Source organism: Vanessa tameamea, chromosome Z (assembly GCF_037043105.1).
Source record: "Vanessa tameamea isolate UH-Manoa-2023 chromosome Z, ilVanTame1 primary haplotype, whole genome shotgun sequence".
NCBI lineage: Eukaryota > Metazoa > Arthropoda > Insecta > Lepidoptera > Nymphalidae > Vanessa > Vanessa tameamea.
In genome coordinates this window covers 10,530,883-10,552,852 of record NC_087341.1, presented here as the reverse complement: position 1 = coordinate 10,552,852, position 21,970 = coordinate 10,530,883, and the positions used below count along the sequence as shown (strand labels likewise).

The following is a 21,970-nucleotide window of genomic DNA, read 5'->3' as shown; positions in this document are numbered from 1 at the left end:
ACGTATAATTCTTGCATGGTTATTGTTTATTTATTTTTACGATTCTTAAGGTCTATTTTAAAGTGAGGAATCGACTACTCTACCACAATACTTCCTGTAGTCTGGATTAAAAATGTGTGTGATTTGCAAGCGTCATTTAGCGTTTAAGTTTAAGATAAAATTGAATTTGACTTACCATATAAGTAGTTATGTTTTTAAAAGTTCAAAGTAATAACCATCTAAGGAATTCACGTGCCTGCTTATTTAACAAAATTTCGTTGAGCGTTGAGATAATTATATTAAATGTTCTACGTAATCGCTGTTCATCGGTTATAAAGTAGGTATGTGAAGTTTATTAACGGCATGTGCACGACAATTTGAGTCTATAAAAATAAATTTATCTCACTGCTTTTTATAGAGACAAATTGTTTAATGTACATAGTACATTAATAAGAGTCGGTACTGATGAGATAAAATAAAATTGACATTGAAATATTAGCGCGGGTTTAAACGCGGTAAGTTTAGATTGTCCAAAAGGCGATTAACATACAGTATCAGTAAGACGAGTGCAAATCCAGTTGTGGCATTGCGTCATACATTAGAATGTTTGACCCGGCGCTAGAACCGACTCTACGGCCGCGCTCCGCCACCGACATCTCTGCGTGAATTCCAACCATTGTCACGACAACTCTGCCGCTCACTGTTGCCACTTACAACACCCGATCTCTAAAGAAAAACGTGTCACTTCATTTTCGATACATTTATATCCATATTTTTTTTGTGAAGAGTAACGGTTTCACTCACCCTTAGTTTATAAAATAAAACCAAAAACAATTACTAATTTAACGCCAATATTTCCAGCGCATAATTTAAACAAAAAGTTTATTACTATTTTCATTCATAAAAAAATGACTCACTGTTGCGAAAATAAATATTTATTGCACGCAGCTTATGAATATATCTGTAAAGTTACTTACATTTTATGAGAATTTAAATCGTCATCGATAATAATAAATTTACTTTAAGCATATTTCGAATACTTTTCTTTGGAATCTAGTTGTTTGGTTTTAAAATTATCCGTCAAATATTTTAATATTTTTCCAATAACGTTTGTTCTAAATTGATACAAGTATGTAAAAAAAATCGTTTAATCCAAAATTGTCAAGTGATTAGAACACCGAAATATTAAACGAAGAGGCAAGGCACGGACGTAGATGAAATAAAATATCTTGCAAAGAACTGGATGTGTCGCATAAAAATCTACCACATGTCTGTCCGTGTCTGTCATCCATTAATTGGAGCAGCATGGTAGAGTAAGCCTCTTACCTCCTCCTCAAAAGTAGAGGAGGCGTAAATATCCCCTTGCTTTATCGAAGGCGGACTCCCCAGTGGCGGACTAAGCCCATCAGAGACCGGGGGCGGCAAAGGTGAATGAGGCCCCTAGCTTTAAAAATAAATGTAATTTTACAAGCTTTCAGTTTACATTTATGTGTTTATTATATATATAATTATGTTTATTTGTAAAAAGTCTAGATGGCTGTAGAGGGTAGTTTTTGATCTTGATGAAATTATATAGGTACTGAGCACATTTTTAAAGTCTTGTTTAGGATTTCATCAGGGGAACGCGGATGCGTTTGGGGCCTCCCGAGACTGGAGGCCTGAGGCGTGCCGCCCCTTCCGCCCCCTGTTAGTCCGCTACTGGCTCTCCCAAAATAGCTTAGTTTGTTTAGTTTGAATAAAATGTCGTCATTGACTATCGTTTTATCACTTATTTGGAAATACCGTCACTACTAATTTAGTGCTATCGCTACCATGACATGAACACTTAGCTAAAAGCAAGCAGACAGCAATTGCACAATAAATTTTAACTCTCTAAGACAAAGCATCCATATCAGTACGTTGAATTATTCGTTTCAGGGCAGAGACTAAAAAGGCTTTAAAAACTTGAATGGAATTACGATGGTGTGTTTATCGGGCACGTTAACCTGTCCTATTCCGCAGTCCGCATGACCAACATTCGATCGCATTCGACTACAATACACAAACAGAAGTGTCACTGCATATTGTCAACAGTAAAATAATATCTAGAGTCTTAAAGTCATAAATAAATTATATTTTCGATAGTATATCGCGCTATAGGTAAGATAAATCGTAAAACATTATTTTTATCAATAAATCATACAAGCATTATTGAATTATACCAAATACATACAAGTGTACCAGTTTTGTTAGTATTAGTTAATTTAAAATGAACCCGTTGCTTGCAATGTGAAGGTAATATAAATAATGTATGTTTTAATACAGGTATAGTATACGCAGGCTGTGCCGTTTCTGCAAATTGCGTGGTCTACAACTCTGATCACTTTCGACGGCGCGCGCGCAGGTGCCCCGCCCCGCGGCCGCGTGCCCCGCGTTGCTCCGCAGCCTCGCCACCGTCTCACTGACGTCACGCTGCCATGTAACGGTGCGTTTTGTTAAACAAAACTCTAAATAGGTATAAAGGAAATGTTGAAGCTACAACTCACTCCTATCAAATTTACAAAATCATCGAATTGAATGTAAGTAAACTAATTTGTATAATTCTGATACATTTCAACGTTAATTCATAAATATGTTTATTAATGATTCCATTACATACTTTTAAGGAGTTAAGTTTATAGATGATCTTTCATAAACAGTTAGATGTATTGCATAATAATATTAAATTTCAGTAAAATTGGAACACATTTTTTAATAATATTTATTTCGACCAGACAGACACCAAGCTCTAAGCGTCGTTTTTGAAACTCGTCGACCGATAAGTTGTTTGAATGTGTCAATAAGAGATAACCAACGCAAATAACATACTAAGTCGATGACACTTTTAACTGGGACAAGAAAGGAAACATGAAAACTTCGACATAATTATTTAGTATTTTTAGAAACTTTAAATATTAATAATTTCGTTGTTGTTGTTACGGTATTTAATTTTACTTTAAAATTTTAAGCTTTTACATTAGTTTTCTACACTTTCTTACACTAGTTCAGTACATCGGCTCGTGTATATATATATTTTAATTTTACTTATTTCAACGATCTAAATAAAAGTAAGTTTAACTAAGAAATAGAAAAGAAAATTTCATTGTTATGAGTTCCGCAGTATTCAGTGACATACGCTGAGGCCGCGATTTGCCGCAAGCTTGGAATGTAAGAAGGGGCCGCAGCCGCGGGGTAGAAAGCAACCGTTCGACATGACGACTCGCTCGCGCAAACGGACCAGCCCTTTGGATGACATTTTCCTGCCTTTTACAGGTAATAGGACGTACGAGGTCGAGATAGATAATTCAATCATTATTCAATTAAACATATAAACTGATAGGATTTTATAATGTGGTCTAAGCGACTTCAAAAACGAAGGTTCTCAATTCGTTCGTATATATGTATGTGTGTGTCTATGTTCCGGTATAACTTTTATGTTTATGAAACGATTTTGATGGTTCCCTTCACTGATAATGGACATTGCGTACATTTTATCGTTCAGGCCAATTTTTGCAGTTAATTTATTGTATTTAATTCATTTCTATGAGCTAGCGTTACTTCAAAAATATAAATTCAATTGCCTGAAAGTAAATAAAAAAATATAAACTGTCAATTTAAACTAATATTTTACTCAAATAATGTCTGTAACTGTTCCCAGTATACATTCATCGATAATATTATCGTCAATGATAAAAAAAGAAAAACATTTCACTATTTCAATAAAATGTTTTATAAAGTTAAATAATTTTGATTTTGTACTTATGGGTTAGTAAGTATTCACGATTTAATAGGGATTTTCGATGTATATATCTGCAGTAATAATATGAATACTACTGTAAATTTCGTTAAATTACAATAACAAGTAACCGAATAAGTAAGGTAGGCGAAAAATCCGTCTTTAATCATTTAGAATAAAAAATAAACAACAGTAAAGTTTCTCATTTCTTAGTCTCACCCTTTCCGTATTTACATAACTAAATTATTTAATTGATTGTAAAATTAATTAACGGATTAAAATTACGAATATTGATGGCGGCGAGTTAAGTTAAGACGAGAACATTATGTTATCGTGTCAGCGTACTATCGAAAAAATCAACGGTTTGCGAAGTAAAGAGCAGAGCTTTCCATTGAATGGAAAAATGCATCGTGGAGCCGGTTTCTTCGTACCTTCCGGATTCCCAACCTGCTTCTCTAGGTCACCTAGTGCTATCTCTCTCGCACTTATCGTACGACAAAGATTTTGGGTCGCGTCGCCCTAACCTAGATTTTGTACTGACCGGATTAATTATATATTTCGGTACTAGCAATATAATATACGCCGAGTTTTCTTGATAAGGTCGAATTAACGTTTTTTTTTAAACGCAATCACATAAAATTATCGAAGACTAATATTAAACAAAAAAAAAACGTTACGTATAAGTTACGGAATTGGGTTTTAACCAATTTGTTTATAATAACGTTGATATCAATACTTATATTAAATATATATACGTTTTGTGGCAATTAAATTAATAACATGAATTGTGATCGCAGCATACTTTAAATCAAATTATTAATTAATTCCATACAGGTTACACGGTTCACAGTTAGCCATTAACCAACAACTTCGATAATTATTGTAATGTGTTTGTTTCGTGCATCATTAATCATAGGAGACATATATAACATTTTGTTATCAACGGTTCAATAATTGTTATTTTATATGATATCTCAGGTAGTCTGAGGTTAGACAAGTTGATATAATTTGATTATATGAACTAATTAATAGCGAAAGGATCAAACCAAATTGAAACGTTGATAGCATTTATGATTATTTATTAATAATTATATTCAATTGGCATGTCACATGCGTAATATTACAAAATAATAATATTATAACGAGATAGTGTATGTACAGCAATAGTGGACTATATAATCGTATAGAAAGCGTGGCGCACTTATGTATAAATGAATAATTCGTTGCGTTTTTTATAGGTATGCGCAGGTAGCACTTAATATATTGCGTCTGATTGTCCGATATCGATATATAAATTCTGAAGTCTAGGACGTAAGTACAAGTTAATTCCTTATCAATAAAAAAACTGATTATATAATAAATGGGGCTCCTTGTTAGCCTAAACATAAAGTTTGCTAGCTCAAAAACTAAGTTATTCAAAATATAAAGCAAAAATATTTTTGAAAAACTTATGTTGTATATACAATACAATATTTATTGAAGTAAAATCTATATTGTATCTTTATAATTATTATAGACATATCCTTTCGAATTTCGTATGACTTATGCATATTTTAAACAACATATGATATCTTAATTTGTAGTAAAAATAATTTAAATTATTAAATAATTTCTGGTGAGTTAATAAGTATGTTTTTATAGTTACTCCATAACGTACAATTTGTTTTTAGAATATTCTCTTCTTATTACCTAATATTTGACTATCTATGCATTATTTTTTAATTTACTATCATTGAAAGCATGACGCAAATGTTACGGAAATGTCAATTATTAATTTAAAAAAAAAACTTATTTACTCGGTGTTACCTTGTGCAAGTTCATCTTGGTAGGTTATATCCCCTTATTATTTTTGTTACTGTCAAACAGTAACACTTATTATTGTTATATTTTGTCTAAAAGGTGATTGAGCCAGTGTAGGTAACTACAGGCAGGACGGACATGAAATGTTAGTTCCTACGGCACATTGACGATGGCGAGTGTCAATGTTTGTGGGATGGTGACCACTTACCATCAAGTCGCCCATTTGGCAGTCTATAAAATATAGCCTATAAAAAAATTGTTTTCCTATAATCGATTATATAACAGTTTCTAGAAAAGAACAACGGGTCTCGAAAACAGCAATAAAAAATAATAGGCTGGGAGTTAATGAGTCATTCACTAAAAAATTATGTGTTTTCATAAGTTACGAGTCCTGAAGAAGTCGAACTACTATCTCGTTAGCGAGCAGTTAAACTAAATTATGATGTACGTTAGATATTTTATATTTCATTGTCTAAAAGCTTGCTTTTGGGGATCACAACTAGTCAAGGTGATTATATTTTATGCGAGTAAAAAATTGTTGGAGTAATAAAAATGTGGAATAACTATTGTGTGTCGTTTGATTGATATTCTAATAAAAATTCAGTTACGTTTAAATTTCTGTTCAATATTTAATAAGCGTTTCAAATATCTAATATTTTATTTTCTAATGCAATCTATATCGCATCGCAATGAATGTTAAAAAATATTTATTTATACAAGGTAACATAATTTCAATTATTGTATGAGATAACATGCAAAAGCTTCCGGTATAAATTGCAACTACAGATATAATTTAAATAAAAAAATTTAAATATCGAAACCGTAAAACGAGCGTTCGATTTGTTACATTTAAAAAAACGTATACTTAGCTTACAAAACTGAAAAGATAAATTCAAAGTAACGAGGTTTCATTTAGTTTACTTATTGATATCATGATAAGTTTCCAGCGATTCATAAGTACGTGTACACTGTCGTAAATCGTTATTTGAACACCATTACTGATATACTACGTATATACTACGTTCGCGGATTTTAGCATTATCGATGGATACCTAATATTTACTTATTCTATGTCTTATGTATCGTTCTTAAAGTAATACCATTTCATGATTACGTCATAAAACAATACATATACATACGATAAAGCTTACAGACCATTGTAGTAATAATTTAATTAAGACTATTAATTAATATCCAAAGTAGAACTGGCATGGCGACTTGGGACAGTTTTACAACTGTCCCAAGTCGCCATGCCAGTATTTCGTCACAAGTCACACAAGTCATGCTATATGACTTGTATAATAATAATATAATAGAATATAAAGAAGTAAATTAATAACCTAATTTACATAAAATTTCTGCATGATTAAATGGTCACAGACTAAATATGTACGTTTATTAAGTAGTTTTATATTTAAAACAATTTTACAAATGAGTTTCATTAATTGTTATTATGACGTTTTGACTTGAGTATATATATATATATATAAAGAACTACAAATAAGACACCTGCGAGTAATTACATTTATATTTATTTAGTGACGGTAATAGCTCTATATTAGCCATGAAAATATATAAAACATCAATTTGAAGTCACTAAGTAACAAAAAAATGCTTTTAATATATTTTTTTAATATTATGTTCGTTGAGAGCACTTAAATGTTACCTCTTCACGCTTAAACCACTGAACCACTGATCTAAATAGTTAGATGATATTTGGTATGAATTTAGTTTGAAACCTAGGTAGGTAGGCTGGGATTTAGAATCCCTCCAGTGTGTAAAATGGAGGCTGACGGTTTGTGTATAAGTTAAGTTTTAAATAAATTTCGCAAGGGTAAAGCTGCGGTTTCAGCTAGTATTCAATATTTGAAAAGACAAAAATTATTAAAAAGACATATTATGAGTATAAACAACATCCCGTTCCGAAATATGTATCGTAAAGATTGGTAAGGATTGGTAACGGTGGAATGTTTTGTTCATAGTGATTTTATTATCCATTCTTATCGCTTTGTAATATCTAATTAGGAAAACTACTAAACGAAAACACATTTTACTTATACCAGTAGGTGCAACGTGATTTGGAGATGGTTTTAGTATATAATATTAGTATATAAGTAGCTTAGCTTCGCATTTTCAACCGCTTCAAAGCTACCGACGTAACAAACGTGAATTTCATGTTCTTGTGTCTAATATATATTTGGATATTATATTAAAACATTTAAAACTTATCTTATAATAACTTTAATTATAAAACTATATTGTATTGCAAATACGGAACGAATTAATTGTCCGAGTTTTAAATCGACACTCGTAATTAAAATAACAGAAATGTTATCATGATCGTCATGGAGATTACTTCGGATTTTTTTTATATTAATTTAAAAATGCCAGTATATAATGATATAATGAATAAAACTTTCGTCCGACTGTACCGTACTGCGCTATAGGCGCTCAAAATAACAAATAATGAAACATATACATATCTACAAAGCCATAATCGATCACGTATTGAGCGCGATCATTGTATTCGTCAGTTGGACCGTGAATCCTGTCACTATTCCCTCTTCCTCTCTCCCCCGACCCTCTTCTTTACATGAATCTCATTTACGTTTGCGCTTACGCAACTGAGTAAAGTCATTGAGGTGTGTAATATTAATTGACTCTGATATTGTTGGGGACGATGGAACTTAAATTTTCATACTGAATGCCTAACATATCTCTTGAACGTTACCAATATGATGGTTTAACTTGATAATGTACTAATCTACAATTTAATATTATCTTCAGACATTTATATCTATAAGCATGGGTGGTAAAACACTTATTAATCATCTAAATCAACTTGTTCAACACAATAATATTTTCCATGATCAATTTTTTTTAATTAAACGCTATTATAATACTATTTTTTAAATTATCCGTTGAATTACTTTGTTAAACAATAAATTACAAAACATCGCTAGATAAAATATAATACAAAAATAAAACAGTTGTGTCACAGTACACGGAGCTTAAATCATGCGTTTAATATTAGTTTACACGCAGTTTGAAATGGACAATACTTCAATTAAAGGCCAACATCCTTTTATAATAAAAAAGTATCAAAATCATTTAAGTAGAAATATAAAGTAATGTTTATAATATAAAAATAATTTCATTGAACCAAATTGCGTAATGTGCAATTTAGTACCCAAATATCATTAAATAATAAAATCATTAAATTAGTAAGTTTTCTTGTATTCCGTTTTACACTGATAAACTATTTAATATGTATATGTAATGATTTCACAAATATAACGTCTCAAATATCTCCGATATCTAATTTTAGGCAGTTGTGTGTCAACCTAAGCTTTAAGGTGACTCCAGAAAATTAAACCCCTTTGAGCCGATGACTGATCAGTTCAGTTTTCATTTTTATTGGAAACACACATCGCGAAAATTCAGTCATAATTACTAAAGTTAAAACCTCAAACTAATATCAATTGAATTATTCTACGTTGGTCTCATTTTAGTTTGGGTCATTCTGGATCCTTCTTTTGATGGGCCACCTTCTAAAGAGAATGTTTGGAGCATATTTCGCCAATCAACCTCAACGAGCGCTGGTGCATTGAGGCAGCATAGTGAAATAAATGAAAAGGTTATCTATATTTGGATAAGCTTTATATACTTTGTGTTATCCTACTAACATTGTCAATGTGAAAGTTGATTTTTTTGGTTTACTTGGATGTTTATTACACAATCATGCAAAAACGACTGGACGGCTTTAGGATGATATTTGGAATAAACCTACCTTATAATAGCTTATTCCCCGACTTAGCACAAAGACTACCTTATATTTCCCATCGCCCACTTTCACACGCAGGCGAAGCCGCGAAAAGATAGCTAGCAAAATAATAATTTCAGAAATAGGTAATAAGACGTCTAAATTTATATATAATTAACATTCAATAACACTTAATCAGAACATAATTATGATGCAATTGGTTATAAATTAAACATTAGTATCCCTGAATATTTAGTATTAAGTTAAAATTTTCTATTTAACATTAATAACAGACGCATATATATTACTGGCGGATTAAAAAAAATGTTTCATCGGCATCATTCATGCGTGTACGCACCCCTCGCGTGTACGTCGTGTCCGTTGATAACAGAAGGCATTACTTACAAAGCAGTTACGTACAAGGTCTTCTTGCTTTATCAAACTATACATCATTCGGGAAATCAATTGTTAGCTGCGTTTCATTGCAATTTTATTTGATTGCAAAAAATATACATGATATCTAAAAGTACAAGAAGTAATTAAATACGATTTTTATTATAATTACAATACATGAAATAATTCTAATTACCTATATATAATAATTGTTCTATCAAGTCACTTAATTAATATTATTTTTACTTAAAATTTGAATTATAATCATCAATATAGTCTATTACTAATTGCTTAAACATTACAAATATCCTCCGGAAATCTTATTAAATTGTATTCTAAAATATTTTAAATTTATACCACAAATTTTAATATTTAGAAGGCTGCTTCTTACCCCATACTATCTTGATATAAATTCCCATGCACGACACGGTGTCTGGTCCCTGACAATAGCCCCAATGCTGTACACGATATGTACCGTGTAAATTGTTACGATACAGTCAATCAATTCCATATTTGTCCACCAGAAATGATATAAACTATATGCACTTCAGGTCGACCGGAAAATTAGTTCATAATATTTAAGTACCTAAATCGCTGGCAATTATAATGTGATTAGCCGTTGATTATTTTCAAATTCAGATTACGCATACGTAGATTTAATATGATTTTCTTGGTATCGTATTTATTATAAAAAAAGCAATAGAAAACGAGGGTGGATTGTGAAGCTGAGTCGTAGCCAATCCAGGCATGTAGCTTATACACTACGCCGAGCCCAAACAAAAGGGATAAGGGCAAGCGATGCTTGTATCAAAAAGCCTTGCGTTACAATTTATATGATTTAAGGCTGTCCAAGTCGTGTTCAAAAGTATTTAAGAAAAAAAAAACAGTGTATTATAGTTTAAACTTTAAAGCATATTATAACTTTTTGTTGAAGATAGTCCTCCCTCATCGTAATGACATTTTGGTCATTCAATGTTACCGCTAAAATGTTCTATGTATTGTTTATGGTCCAAATGTAATGTATGTATGTTCAAAATAAACAAAAGTATTTCATGATATTTATTTCCTAAAAGACGGCGATTAAATAAATAAATAATAGAAATAAAATGTAAATAATTAGGTATATAAATCGGAACATATTTTTAGAATCATTAATAATAAAAAATACTTGTGGAAGCAGTTGAGTTTTTAGTAATTGGTGATTTGGATTTGTAAAATGGTTATAACTATCAGGAGAAATGTAGTGATTCAGAAATGATTTATCATTCCCATTGCAATAATTTTAAAACCTATGTGTTCATCTCACATACATATAGCTCGTTAGCTTATTTTAATACTTAACATGGGGTTTAAGCTTGCGTTGTTAGCTTGAACCCCAGGGACGGATGTAGGCTACTATTTTCTCCCTTTGGTAATGTTACGATTTTCATCACAAACTGAATTCCAAGAGGGATAAGCCGTGGGTTGAACTCGTAGTATTATAAAATAACAGTAGTTTTGTGTTAGAGGTATGGGCGTCTATAACGCAGATTTATATCAAATTCAGGAGTTAGGTAGTTCACTAATTGGTCATATATTCATATATAATCTAAATAGCCTTGAAATAGCGTTAAGAATATTATTTTATATGAGTTTAATTATTTTTTTACTGAATTTGATCTTAATAGTGTTGAACGGTTTATCATTCAGATTATTACAGATGTAAGTATATACACATAAATGGCATGCCGCTCATACGTGACAATGTCATTATTGCATGCGGCATACAAATAAGTACAAGCCGCCACCTAAATAACATTACAATCGAATCATTTGATAGTTGCCCTTATACCAACGTCATAAAGTTTAAGCTTTAAAATATAGATATCAAAGAAGTTTGACGATTCGTTCTTTAAATGTTTTTATTCTGAATGAACATGCTTGACAGTTCTACAACGGCATGTATTGAATATTTCCTAGGGATTATAATTTTATAATGAGTAAGTTTGAATTCGATTCGAATGAAAATGTTTCTTTTGAATATTCTAACAAATCTATTGTTACTCGTAAAAAACGTATCTTGTATTGATTTTTACTATGATGAATGATTAATAATTAGAAATAACATAAACAGACCTGCATCTGAAACCAGGAGTCCAGGAGGCCGGTGGCGTGTGGAGCACCCCAGCGGCCGCCGCCCGGGACAATCTGCAAAATATGTTTTTGTTTAAGATTGATTACGGTTTTTATAATTAATTCTTAGTATTAATATTATTATAAAATGTACTTTCATTATGATTTTAAGGTATTTATTGTTTCATGGTCAAAGTTATACCGAAAAACCTCATCTCATTTATGTATATATTGATTTGATTTGTTTATTTCACTTAAGTTAAATAGAAAATTCTAGACCAACCTAAAATACCTAAGGCAATACACAGACATTTGCTTTTGTCTACTTGCAATACGTAGGAGAGATTCGATTAGAAGACGCTTGCTGGCGCTTCATTCGATCAATCTGATTTATTAAAAACACGTCGGTGTGGCTGCTCACATAGAAATACATATTATACATATACATATTTTTTAAGATAATAAAAATAAATTCTTATTAATCCAGATATACAGAATTCTAATCTTAAATACAATGTTAAATGTATTATATATAAAATTTTCTATTATGGTCCAATCTATGACCAGACAAAGAAGACACCAAAATTTTCCAAAAAAAAAAAAATTCTTTCCAGTCTCTATTAAAAGCATTCTATTCCCGTTATTATTTTGACGAATAAATAATAAATGTTAATTCCAAAGAGATTAGCGATGTAATATTTGATCAAGGATATTAAAATTTGATCAAATATTACCTATACGATACCTTACCATTATCATAATACAATGAAAGCTTTCACAAATAAAAATATATATATAGTCAAATTTATAAGTATACATACATTCATGATTATATTGAATTGTTATAAATAGTGGTATAAGGTTTCAAATAAATAATATTAATAACAAAATAGCTGCTAGAGTTAGTATATTAAACACGCTAGAACTTGGGAATTTTACAGTAAACAGTGACTACTAAATCATTATATAGTTTACTTTGAAATTGGAACCTTATTTTTTTTAATAAATGTTTGTGTATACTTTAATAATGAGGCCGTGACCGTGCGTTAAAATCAATTAAACTTTTTTAAAATCCGAATATGGACATCGATGAACGACAGTAACGATCAGATTTATTTTATGCTAAGTTACGTCCACTTGACATCGCTCTTCATCGCATCGCCGGTTTTATTTACAACTGACATCCAATACATTCGAGATTTCTCAGCTAATATGCTAATTTAAAGAATAGGAAAGCTTCAAGAGCCTATTGTGGATAAACGATTACCTCTACTCGATTATAACTGTACTTTTATTATATATATAAATATTACGTGTTTATTTAACTTGAATTTTTGCTTTTAGAGATCAATTTATGTCAAAAAAGTCTCAGACAGTAGATATACCTGTATGTTTCTTACAACATTATACTTAAGTATATTTTTCACTGGCTGGTGTAATTTCGTTCTCGTAGACGTAAGACGAAATTGTGCTCCTTACGATCGTACATTTATAAAGTTATAATTAATTTTATAGATAAAAAGCCGGTTTTATATGTAAATATGTTAAAGCTTGCATTTATTACTTGTAGACTACTTTATGTTAGGCATCAAGTGGTATTACTTGCTTAAAATCTCTCTTGGCTATTAGTTCTAATAGCACGTGTATTTAGAAGCTGCTGTTGTGTGATTACATAATACAACACGTTGATGGTGCACGTCTTAGGATAATAATTACTAAAACATATTATGTGTGTATTTCATTTGTATAATTAAATAGCTACAAATAATTATGGAGACTTAAATGATAAAATTGTATTTAGAAACAATTGGAACCTTTAATAAAAACAAAAAGTATTTAGGGACGTAAGTATGTAGTTACATATTACATAAATAAATTGTCACCGGTAAAAACTATTTACGTAATTATTTTTAAGTTATTAATAGTTTATAAATAATATTTCTAGCAGTTGACAATTTAGTCACAATAAATATATTACGTGTGCTTTAAAATTAAAAAAAAATATATATTTAATATATAATCAACAACAGCGTGACAAAACAAACTTATTAAACCGAAAATCAAATGCAATTTCAAAATAAAAGATTTTTACTTTACTTTACTTTTATAATTAAGTTTAACTCAAATATATCGTTCATTTCCAAATGAAATGAAATGAATGAAACCCTTCAAAAGGCTTTTAATTTAGTGGAATTTTATTTTTTATTACGTTATTTGAATCGAGGTTGCATAATATAATGTAAAAGGTAATTAAACTTTGAAACAAAATATAAATTCTCGAAGCCTCGTTTCGCTTGGTCGTAAACCCGTCGGTAGTCGTTGATGTCTTTTCTATGCACACAAGCTTTGGATTGTAATCATTAATTAAAAATTTTATAGCCTCTATAGAAAAAAAATGTTTGAAAAAACACATAAAAAAATATGCCATGTAAATAAATACACCGAAAATTATTAAATATTTAGTGTATAATTCTCTAAAATTTTGTTATTATTTCATATTAGTTGATGGCATTGAAAATATAAGAAAAACCGTGATTAATTTTATATCATTCATCCGTCAATTGAAATGAAATTAAAGAAATGTATTTATTCACATATAATACGATTGCAATTAAATCATAAGCTGAGACTTTTTTCCTACTTATTTCCTGGAGATTACGTAGAAAAGTCTTTAAGAATATATGAAATTGAGGACAACATATTTTTCGATATGTTTGTATTCATAATATATTTCGATAAAGATATTATTGAAAAAATAATAATTTAAGGGCGATTAACCACCTCAGTTTTTCCGAGCATTCCTGCGGAAACAATGCCGGCGGAAAACAACTTTCTGCGCTGGGTTTTATACAAATATTACGCTTGAATTCCAATCTATTAATATGGGTAGCAGTCCCTTAAAATTACTGATGATATAATTAAGTAAAAACATATTTTTTTTGCCAATTTTGTACTTAAATAATACTTTAACAATATGACTCTGTCTATGTGGGGTTGATGTAACATTAAACAGGCATAGGTGTGTCTACATTTAAATAGTTCTTATACTAATATAATATTTAATTTAATTTTCAAAAGAATAAAATGTGTCGGTAGCCGCACTGGACCATCAATTTCGCCACTGGTACGTTTCACGTGTTTTGAATCGATGATTTTATATGTAAAATACGAGACAGGTCGAATACACAATCAAACTAACAACAATCACTACTCTCAGTAAACGGCACAGGCTGTACACTTTGCTGGGCTTGCATATTTTTGTTATAATGTATCAAATTTGGCACTGAGGATTGTGTGGTCCAACGCGAGTCGTACCTGGTCGCCCACGAGTTCCTCGGCAGGTGTGATCGCGCAGCAGGCCTCCATTCCCGGCTGCGGCCGGGTGTCGTCACGAGAGGAGGACGTAAGGACGGTCGCGATCGCGCGCGGTGTCAGCGCACGCCTGCGCGCACCCACTGCGCGGGACCGACTGCGTGCCGACTGCCGACTCGCCGACTGCCGTAGTGCCGTGCGTGATAGCGCAGCCCGACCGACCTCCTTCGCAGGGTTGCAATGAAAGTGATTAGGCTCTTGCGCGACTCGCGACTGATAACGAGGGCTCGCACCTCGCTCCAGCCTACACCTTATTTCCGCACTACTGCTATGTATATTATTGCTAATTATTACAACTAGTACGATGAAATTGCAACGAGTCGCACTATTATACAAAATTGTTCATGATAAAACAACTTTAATAATCAGTTCATTATACAGAAAAACATTTATTTTATTGTAATATAAATATTTATATGTATGTAAATTTTATTTAAAAAATAAATGTACGATTGGTTTGTCTAGATAATTCCTTTATTCCAACATTAATAAACAATCCAGTTTATAAACAGTCAAGACCACTATCGTTGTTATTTCTACGTTATAAGCATAAACCCTCGTAAATAAAACCACATACTCACACAACACATACACCGTTATATTTATTGCAATCATGAGAGAAATTTAAAATACCATGCACACATGCTCTCACCGTATCAGTTATAAGAACTGATAGTTTCTTATCAGAGCAGACCCGTTTGTTAAGTACCTGCATAATGGATTTACCTACACTAATATAATATCTGTATATCTTCTCATTCCTGCTTTCACTGTTCGTCGTTGTGCTGGTGCTGTTTTTGTGAACACGTAGAGGTCTAACAAACTCTCTACATAAGACTGGTTAGACTAAACAATTTACTGTTTAAAACATCTGAACTTAGTAAAATTGGTGAATTCAGTAACAACACTTTATGTAACTTTGAATACTGTTTGCGATTACTTTAATCTCGCCCTATCTATTTTAGAAGTAGTTAATATATTAATAACTTAGTGTTATTGACTGAAATGTGTTCTTTTAATTTCGATCATTAAATATTTATCGATCAAATATATAAAATAGTAAAACAGGCAAGTATTCTAAAATTTCAACTGATTAGTAAAATGAATTCTTCTTATTCGAAGTCCTCTTAAGTTTGACTAACCTTAAATAAATCAAATCCGTTGAATTGATATATAATATATAGAATATTATCAAACCTTACCAATGGAAGAGGGTTGCTAATAATAAACTTCGATTACGTCTCACTCGTTTCCATACCTTCACATACATTTCCGTCATTTAAACTTAAAATAATATTTCAAAATATTTTTTAGAATTTTCTTTCCTTTTTGGTTTTCTGACTAAGATAGTTCATATTCAGATTCTCATGTAATCATATTTGTCCTGACATCAATCATAAAACCTCTGCTCACGTTCTACGCTTCACAGTGGCGTAAATTTATGGTATTAAGATTAATTATTAAATAATATTGCTTTAAGACCATAATAATTGTGATTAATAATTAATTTATCACATATCAATTTAATAATGGTATTTAAATTTGAAGGGCTACTGACCAACACTAACGTACATTTAAGATGTTGGTATTTCTTAATTATTCTTTCAATATTTTCTTTAATTGTGTCATAAATCTAATAAGATTTAGAATAATATTTTGAAACTATTTAAATAATCAAATAAGTTAAAAAACAATATGGATATTTAAAATTAATAAAATTATTGTTATATGCACAACAACTATGCTTTTTATATCTATCATTATGTTCTCATCGTATCCTTGTAAACGGTTATTTAATTTATAATATTCTATGTATTTTGATTAGTTACTACTTTCTTTCAAATTTGAAATCAGTGTTAAATTAAAATTATCAATAAAATTAAACTCAAATGTTGTTTAAATATTTCGTTAATATTTATATTATATTATATTTAAATAATTACCGAATATAGAAGTATTTGTGATTCCCTCACATATTATTGAGGTTCTGTTATCGTTTTGAACCACTTTGTTTCTTGTTTATAACCGCAACAACGATTACAGATTGAAAGTGTAATTTCAACCCTGTAGTTACAAACTTCTATTATAAACATCTTACTTTATTTCTTTATCTTATCCATTTTAAATAGAGATATTAACTACTTTGTGAAAACGGTGATTCAGAGAGTTTTTATTCACAGGTATTATTTTCATTTTTACCTAAATATATATATGTAAAAAAAATTCTTTATGTTATAGATATTTTTGATATTGTATTCTTGGATGTTAGCATTTTATATTTAGTTAATAATTTAGATTGATTGTTTGGTATTTGGATTAATTTGAACTGAAACACACATTGCTTGCAAGTGTAGTAAAGATAAACTCCAAACTTCCCCGTAAAGTCAATGTACGTCCTTCTATAAGGAAAATAATTAAATGCTGCAGATAATTTTAGCCGATTCACTAATGTACATGTTATATAAAAAAATCTTCAACACATAAAGCATAGTAAAAGCAAAAAATGAAAATAAAAAATAAGAGCTAATAATTGATTTTTGAGCAGGATGTATAAATTTAATTGGCGAAAAGGATTAACTTACATTCCTAACCAGTGCTAACTACTTATATGTTTATTTTAAACCCGTAACATGTCAATTCAGAAGCATTTGTAAAAATAACTTGAATTAACTATATTCTCACTAGCGACCCGCCACAGCTTCGCACGGGTCAATGCTGCCACTAAATATACTACAGAATGTTTTACAACATTCACAGTTTCTCATTCGTTAGACAATACAGACCGCTATGTCTCTGCGTTTTAAATCTGTAATATCTTCGTAAAATATTCATTTAAATTACATTTTGTAAAGAGCCATATTGATCTATATTAAATGCACAATATAAGTATTGTTTAAAATCGCTTCGAAAATAAGCCATTATTTCTCGTAAAAAGCAAAGAATAAAAAATAGTAATTGTGGGTTATCCCTAAGAGATAGACATATACTATCCCGGGCTTTTTTGAATAACGTTCTAAGGTGTACAATAGTACAGTAGTATATTATTTTGATCAATCTCGTAGGGTTGAGCCAGAATTAGAAATGTATGCGCAAAAAATGTGTTTATTTGCGACATCACTTTGGAAACCTCTAAAATTATCAGTGTTTCTCTACTATATTGTGCATGTATTATACATTGAACTTCCTCTTGAATCAATCTATCTATTAAAAAAATCGCATCAAAATCCATTGTGTAATTTTAAAGATCTAAGCATACATAGGGACAGACAGCGGTAAGTGACTTTGTTTTTTAATATGTAATGATGATGATTTCGATAATTTAGATTTTTTTTCTAGGATTGTTATAAAAATAAATAATAAAAAAAGTTGTAACGTCAACTTTAATTTCGGTATCTCGAAGATAAGATTTATCCGAATAATTATTTTGTATGAATATATAAGATATATTAACAATCAAAAATATATTATAAATATTGAATAAAGCCTAAGTCAGAATAACAAAAAAAATATCGACTGTCTCTTCAAAAAAAGTATGTGATTAAAACTAATATTGCAAAAAAAAAAAGCTAAAGGTCACATTCTCATCCTCATCTTAGTTAGCATTTTTAAGTAGAAATTAGAACCTTGTAGACATTTTACGTACAGTTGTTAACAAACTTATAATGTAACAATTAAAAGACGAGTACCCTACTCGATATACTTTTTTGTAATAAGCCTTACTAGATATTTTTAGAACTGTGATTACTTTTGTTAGTATAACGTTATTTGTACGTTAAACAATCTTTAATTTTTCACTGAAAGTGGTTTTCGTTATACTCAAGAGCATGTCATCACAAATTAAATTAGTATTCATTTCAAACTGATTCGAGCGTAGTCATTTTAATATGTACATATCAGTATATGGAACACAAATAGTTGACATGGTAATGAGTAATATAATTCTAATTACTTAATGAATTTATTTCTTAATTACAGTTTCGTCATGTAACTAAAAGCACCTACAATATTTTCACAAGCAAAATTAAAAACAAGTGTATTTGCTTTCAATACAAAATCTTGTTAATATTTTATAAAGTTATTATTAATTTCCTTAACATAAGTTAATTAAGTTATACACTAATGTTAACTCATACAATCATTTTTATACAAATCATTTTTCTAAGTATATTTTCATCTACCCAGTTTTATTAATCTTCTACAATTAAAAACGCCCGGAAGATCTATTTGACCACTGTTTTCGTTTTATTAATTCGACCCTTGAAATATCTCCATACATGTATCCTTTTATGAAGGGCGCGGGTGTCCATTATCGTTTCTTAAAATTTCTGTTAAGCTTAATTTACTCTATGTGCTAAAAGGTGGCGTATTTTAATTATACTCACAGGCTGGGTGCGTACTGTGGTACAAGCCAAGTCGAATATTTAATATTTGATATCTTCTTTGTTATTGCCAAACTCTTGTGAAGTATAAGCTGAGTGGTAATTCGTACATATCTGATGATAAGAGATTACACCAATACTTCGTATAATTATCCATTTTCAAATATTGATAAGAATAATGACTGTCCAATTAATGCAATTGTTTGTATATGTTGTGGCCAATAAATACATTTGAAATTTTCATAAATTAGAAATTCGGATGATACGAGATTTTGCTCTCTAGTTTTACTCAGGTAATAATAGTTTTATTTCTCTTATTTTCATGATTGTGACCAAACGTACATACATATCTTGAATGTTCCTGCTTTACTGTCTTAAAGGTAAATAATTCTGGTGCACGCTTAAAGGTAGACCGCTATTCGACTTTATTATCCTTATTTTCCTAGTACTTCTTATAAACATATATTTTTTATACCATTTGAAGTAAACTCATTTTTAATAAAAAATTCTGGCTCTTATTAATACTGTGCGCAAATACTATTGAAGGTATTAATTTAAATACAACAAAAATATTGACTGTTGAGTGTAGCTTTACCGTACTTGCAATTCACAATTATTCTCTAATGTTATATGAACATATGTTCAGAATAATCCCTGCTACTGAACAAGACAACAACACAGAGTCGGTAGCTATTTAGTCGAACAACAGTCGTAAACATTACTAATTTTTATGGTTTTACAATATGATTTCAGAAATAACGCAACTTGCCTTTATTGCTAAATTTAATAAAATCGTATAGAAATTTCGTGTGCAAATAGTAATAATATAATACAATTAAATATGAAAGTTCTTAGAAGACAGCATGACTTGACGGAAAGATCGAAAACTGGCTATTTCCTATTATACTTAAATATGATATTAAGATCAAGTACTTTATACTATATTAACAATATACCGTAAATGTATTCTGTATTACCTAAATAAGTTCTCATTTTATTGTACTTTTTGTCTTTCAGTTTTCACCAGTTGATAATAAATACTACTATTAGTCGATAAGAGGTAGTGACAGTATGAGAATGACTTTATTCATCAGCAATTTTGATACTGTCAGTCTGGTCGTTTTCGGTCTATTGACGACCAATCTGGTGTAGGGGAATATGTTTTTTGTTTTCATTGTTAATAATATTCACAGATAGTCAAGGGAAACGAAGATGAAATAAATCAATATACTGTGTTTTAGATCTATATTAAAGCAGAAAAAAAATCACCAAGATTAACGCCACGCTTTTGTGAATCAAAGTATGTATTGTACTGACATGAATATCTTCTAAACATATTTTAATAGCTAATAACCCGTAACGCATAACCCAGGTGCGATGTGAAAATATTAACAAAATCTAATTTCACTTGCAATAGTCGATAGTTTGTTAAGATCAAATCTTTCAAGCTGAATTAGAAACACTCATATCGTGCGGAGTTTAAATTTTTCATATTGCTTTACGATGCTTTCCGATCACAATACATTTTTCCCATAGACAGGACCTAATTCTATATCTAGGATTAAAAGAGAAACTCCTCAACGTTCAACAGCAAAGACACAAAATTAATTTTTAAAATGTTCTATTACTATTATTACAGCAAAAACAAAAATAATACTTTAAGCATCCGAAAATATAATGTGGATCGTTTAAACCATTCTTATTTAGACTTACCAGTGTCATTTTTCCAACATTAAACAAACTACATTGCTATAGCCATAAGATTCAATTTTCTACTTTAAATGTAATGACTTATATACTTAACAACTGCGTTCGAATACTGTTCTAAATGGTTGCAAACAGGTGCAACTAGTATATTTTTATATTAACCTTTAAGAAATCTTCTTAAGGACTTGGAGAATGGTTTAATATTAAAACCTTTAAATGTTTTAGTTGAATTATTGTATGTTGGTACTAATTTGCTATAAAAAAAAAACTACAAAGAATTCTTGACTCGCGTTAAGTGGTCGTAAAAAGATCTTTTAACCCTATTATATATTTTTTTGACCAGATGTATGTGTTATTTATCTAGTTTTTAATAAATTTAATGGCAAATGTTTAAATTTTGATACTGTATTCGACTAAATGCCCTAAGCAAAGAGTGCCGTCGTGTCCTAAATAACACTGTGGTACAGTTTCTTTAAAAGTTTGTATTTATTTTAACTTTTTTAATTTCCTAGTACACATTTTGAAGTTAGTGTCATCATTTTATTTACTTAAAAGCGTGGAAATTGTATTTCAAATTAAATCAAAATATATTGATTTCAATAAAATTATACATGTATTTACTTTTGAATCGTCAAGCGATACCACTTATAACTCACTTTCCATTGGAACTATTATCATTGGCTTTCTAAATTAATAGTCTTCTTAGCTCAG

General features: G+C 30.2%; 1 protein-coding gene across 1 annotated transcript in view; it reads right to left on the bottom strand.

The window, feature by feature from the left end:
- Positions 1-15,292, bottom strand: part of LOC113402943 (dendritic arbor reduction protein 1-like) — a 53,512-nt gene extending 38,220 nt beyond the window's left edge. The window contains exons 1-2 of the mRNA XM_026643321.2: positions 15,117-15,292; positions 11,805-11,876 (exon numbers count right to left, since the gene is read on the bottom strand). Of these exons, the coding sequence (XP_026499106.1) occupies positions 11,805-11,876; positions 15,117-15,167 (123 nt within the window). The 5' untranslated portion in view covers positions 15,168-15,292. The remainder of the gene's footprint in view (positions 1-11,804; positions 11,877-15,116) is intronic.
- Between the last annotated feature and the right edge of the window lie 6,678 nt (positions 15,293-21,970).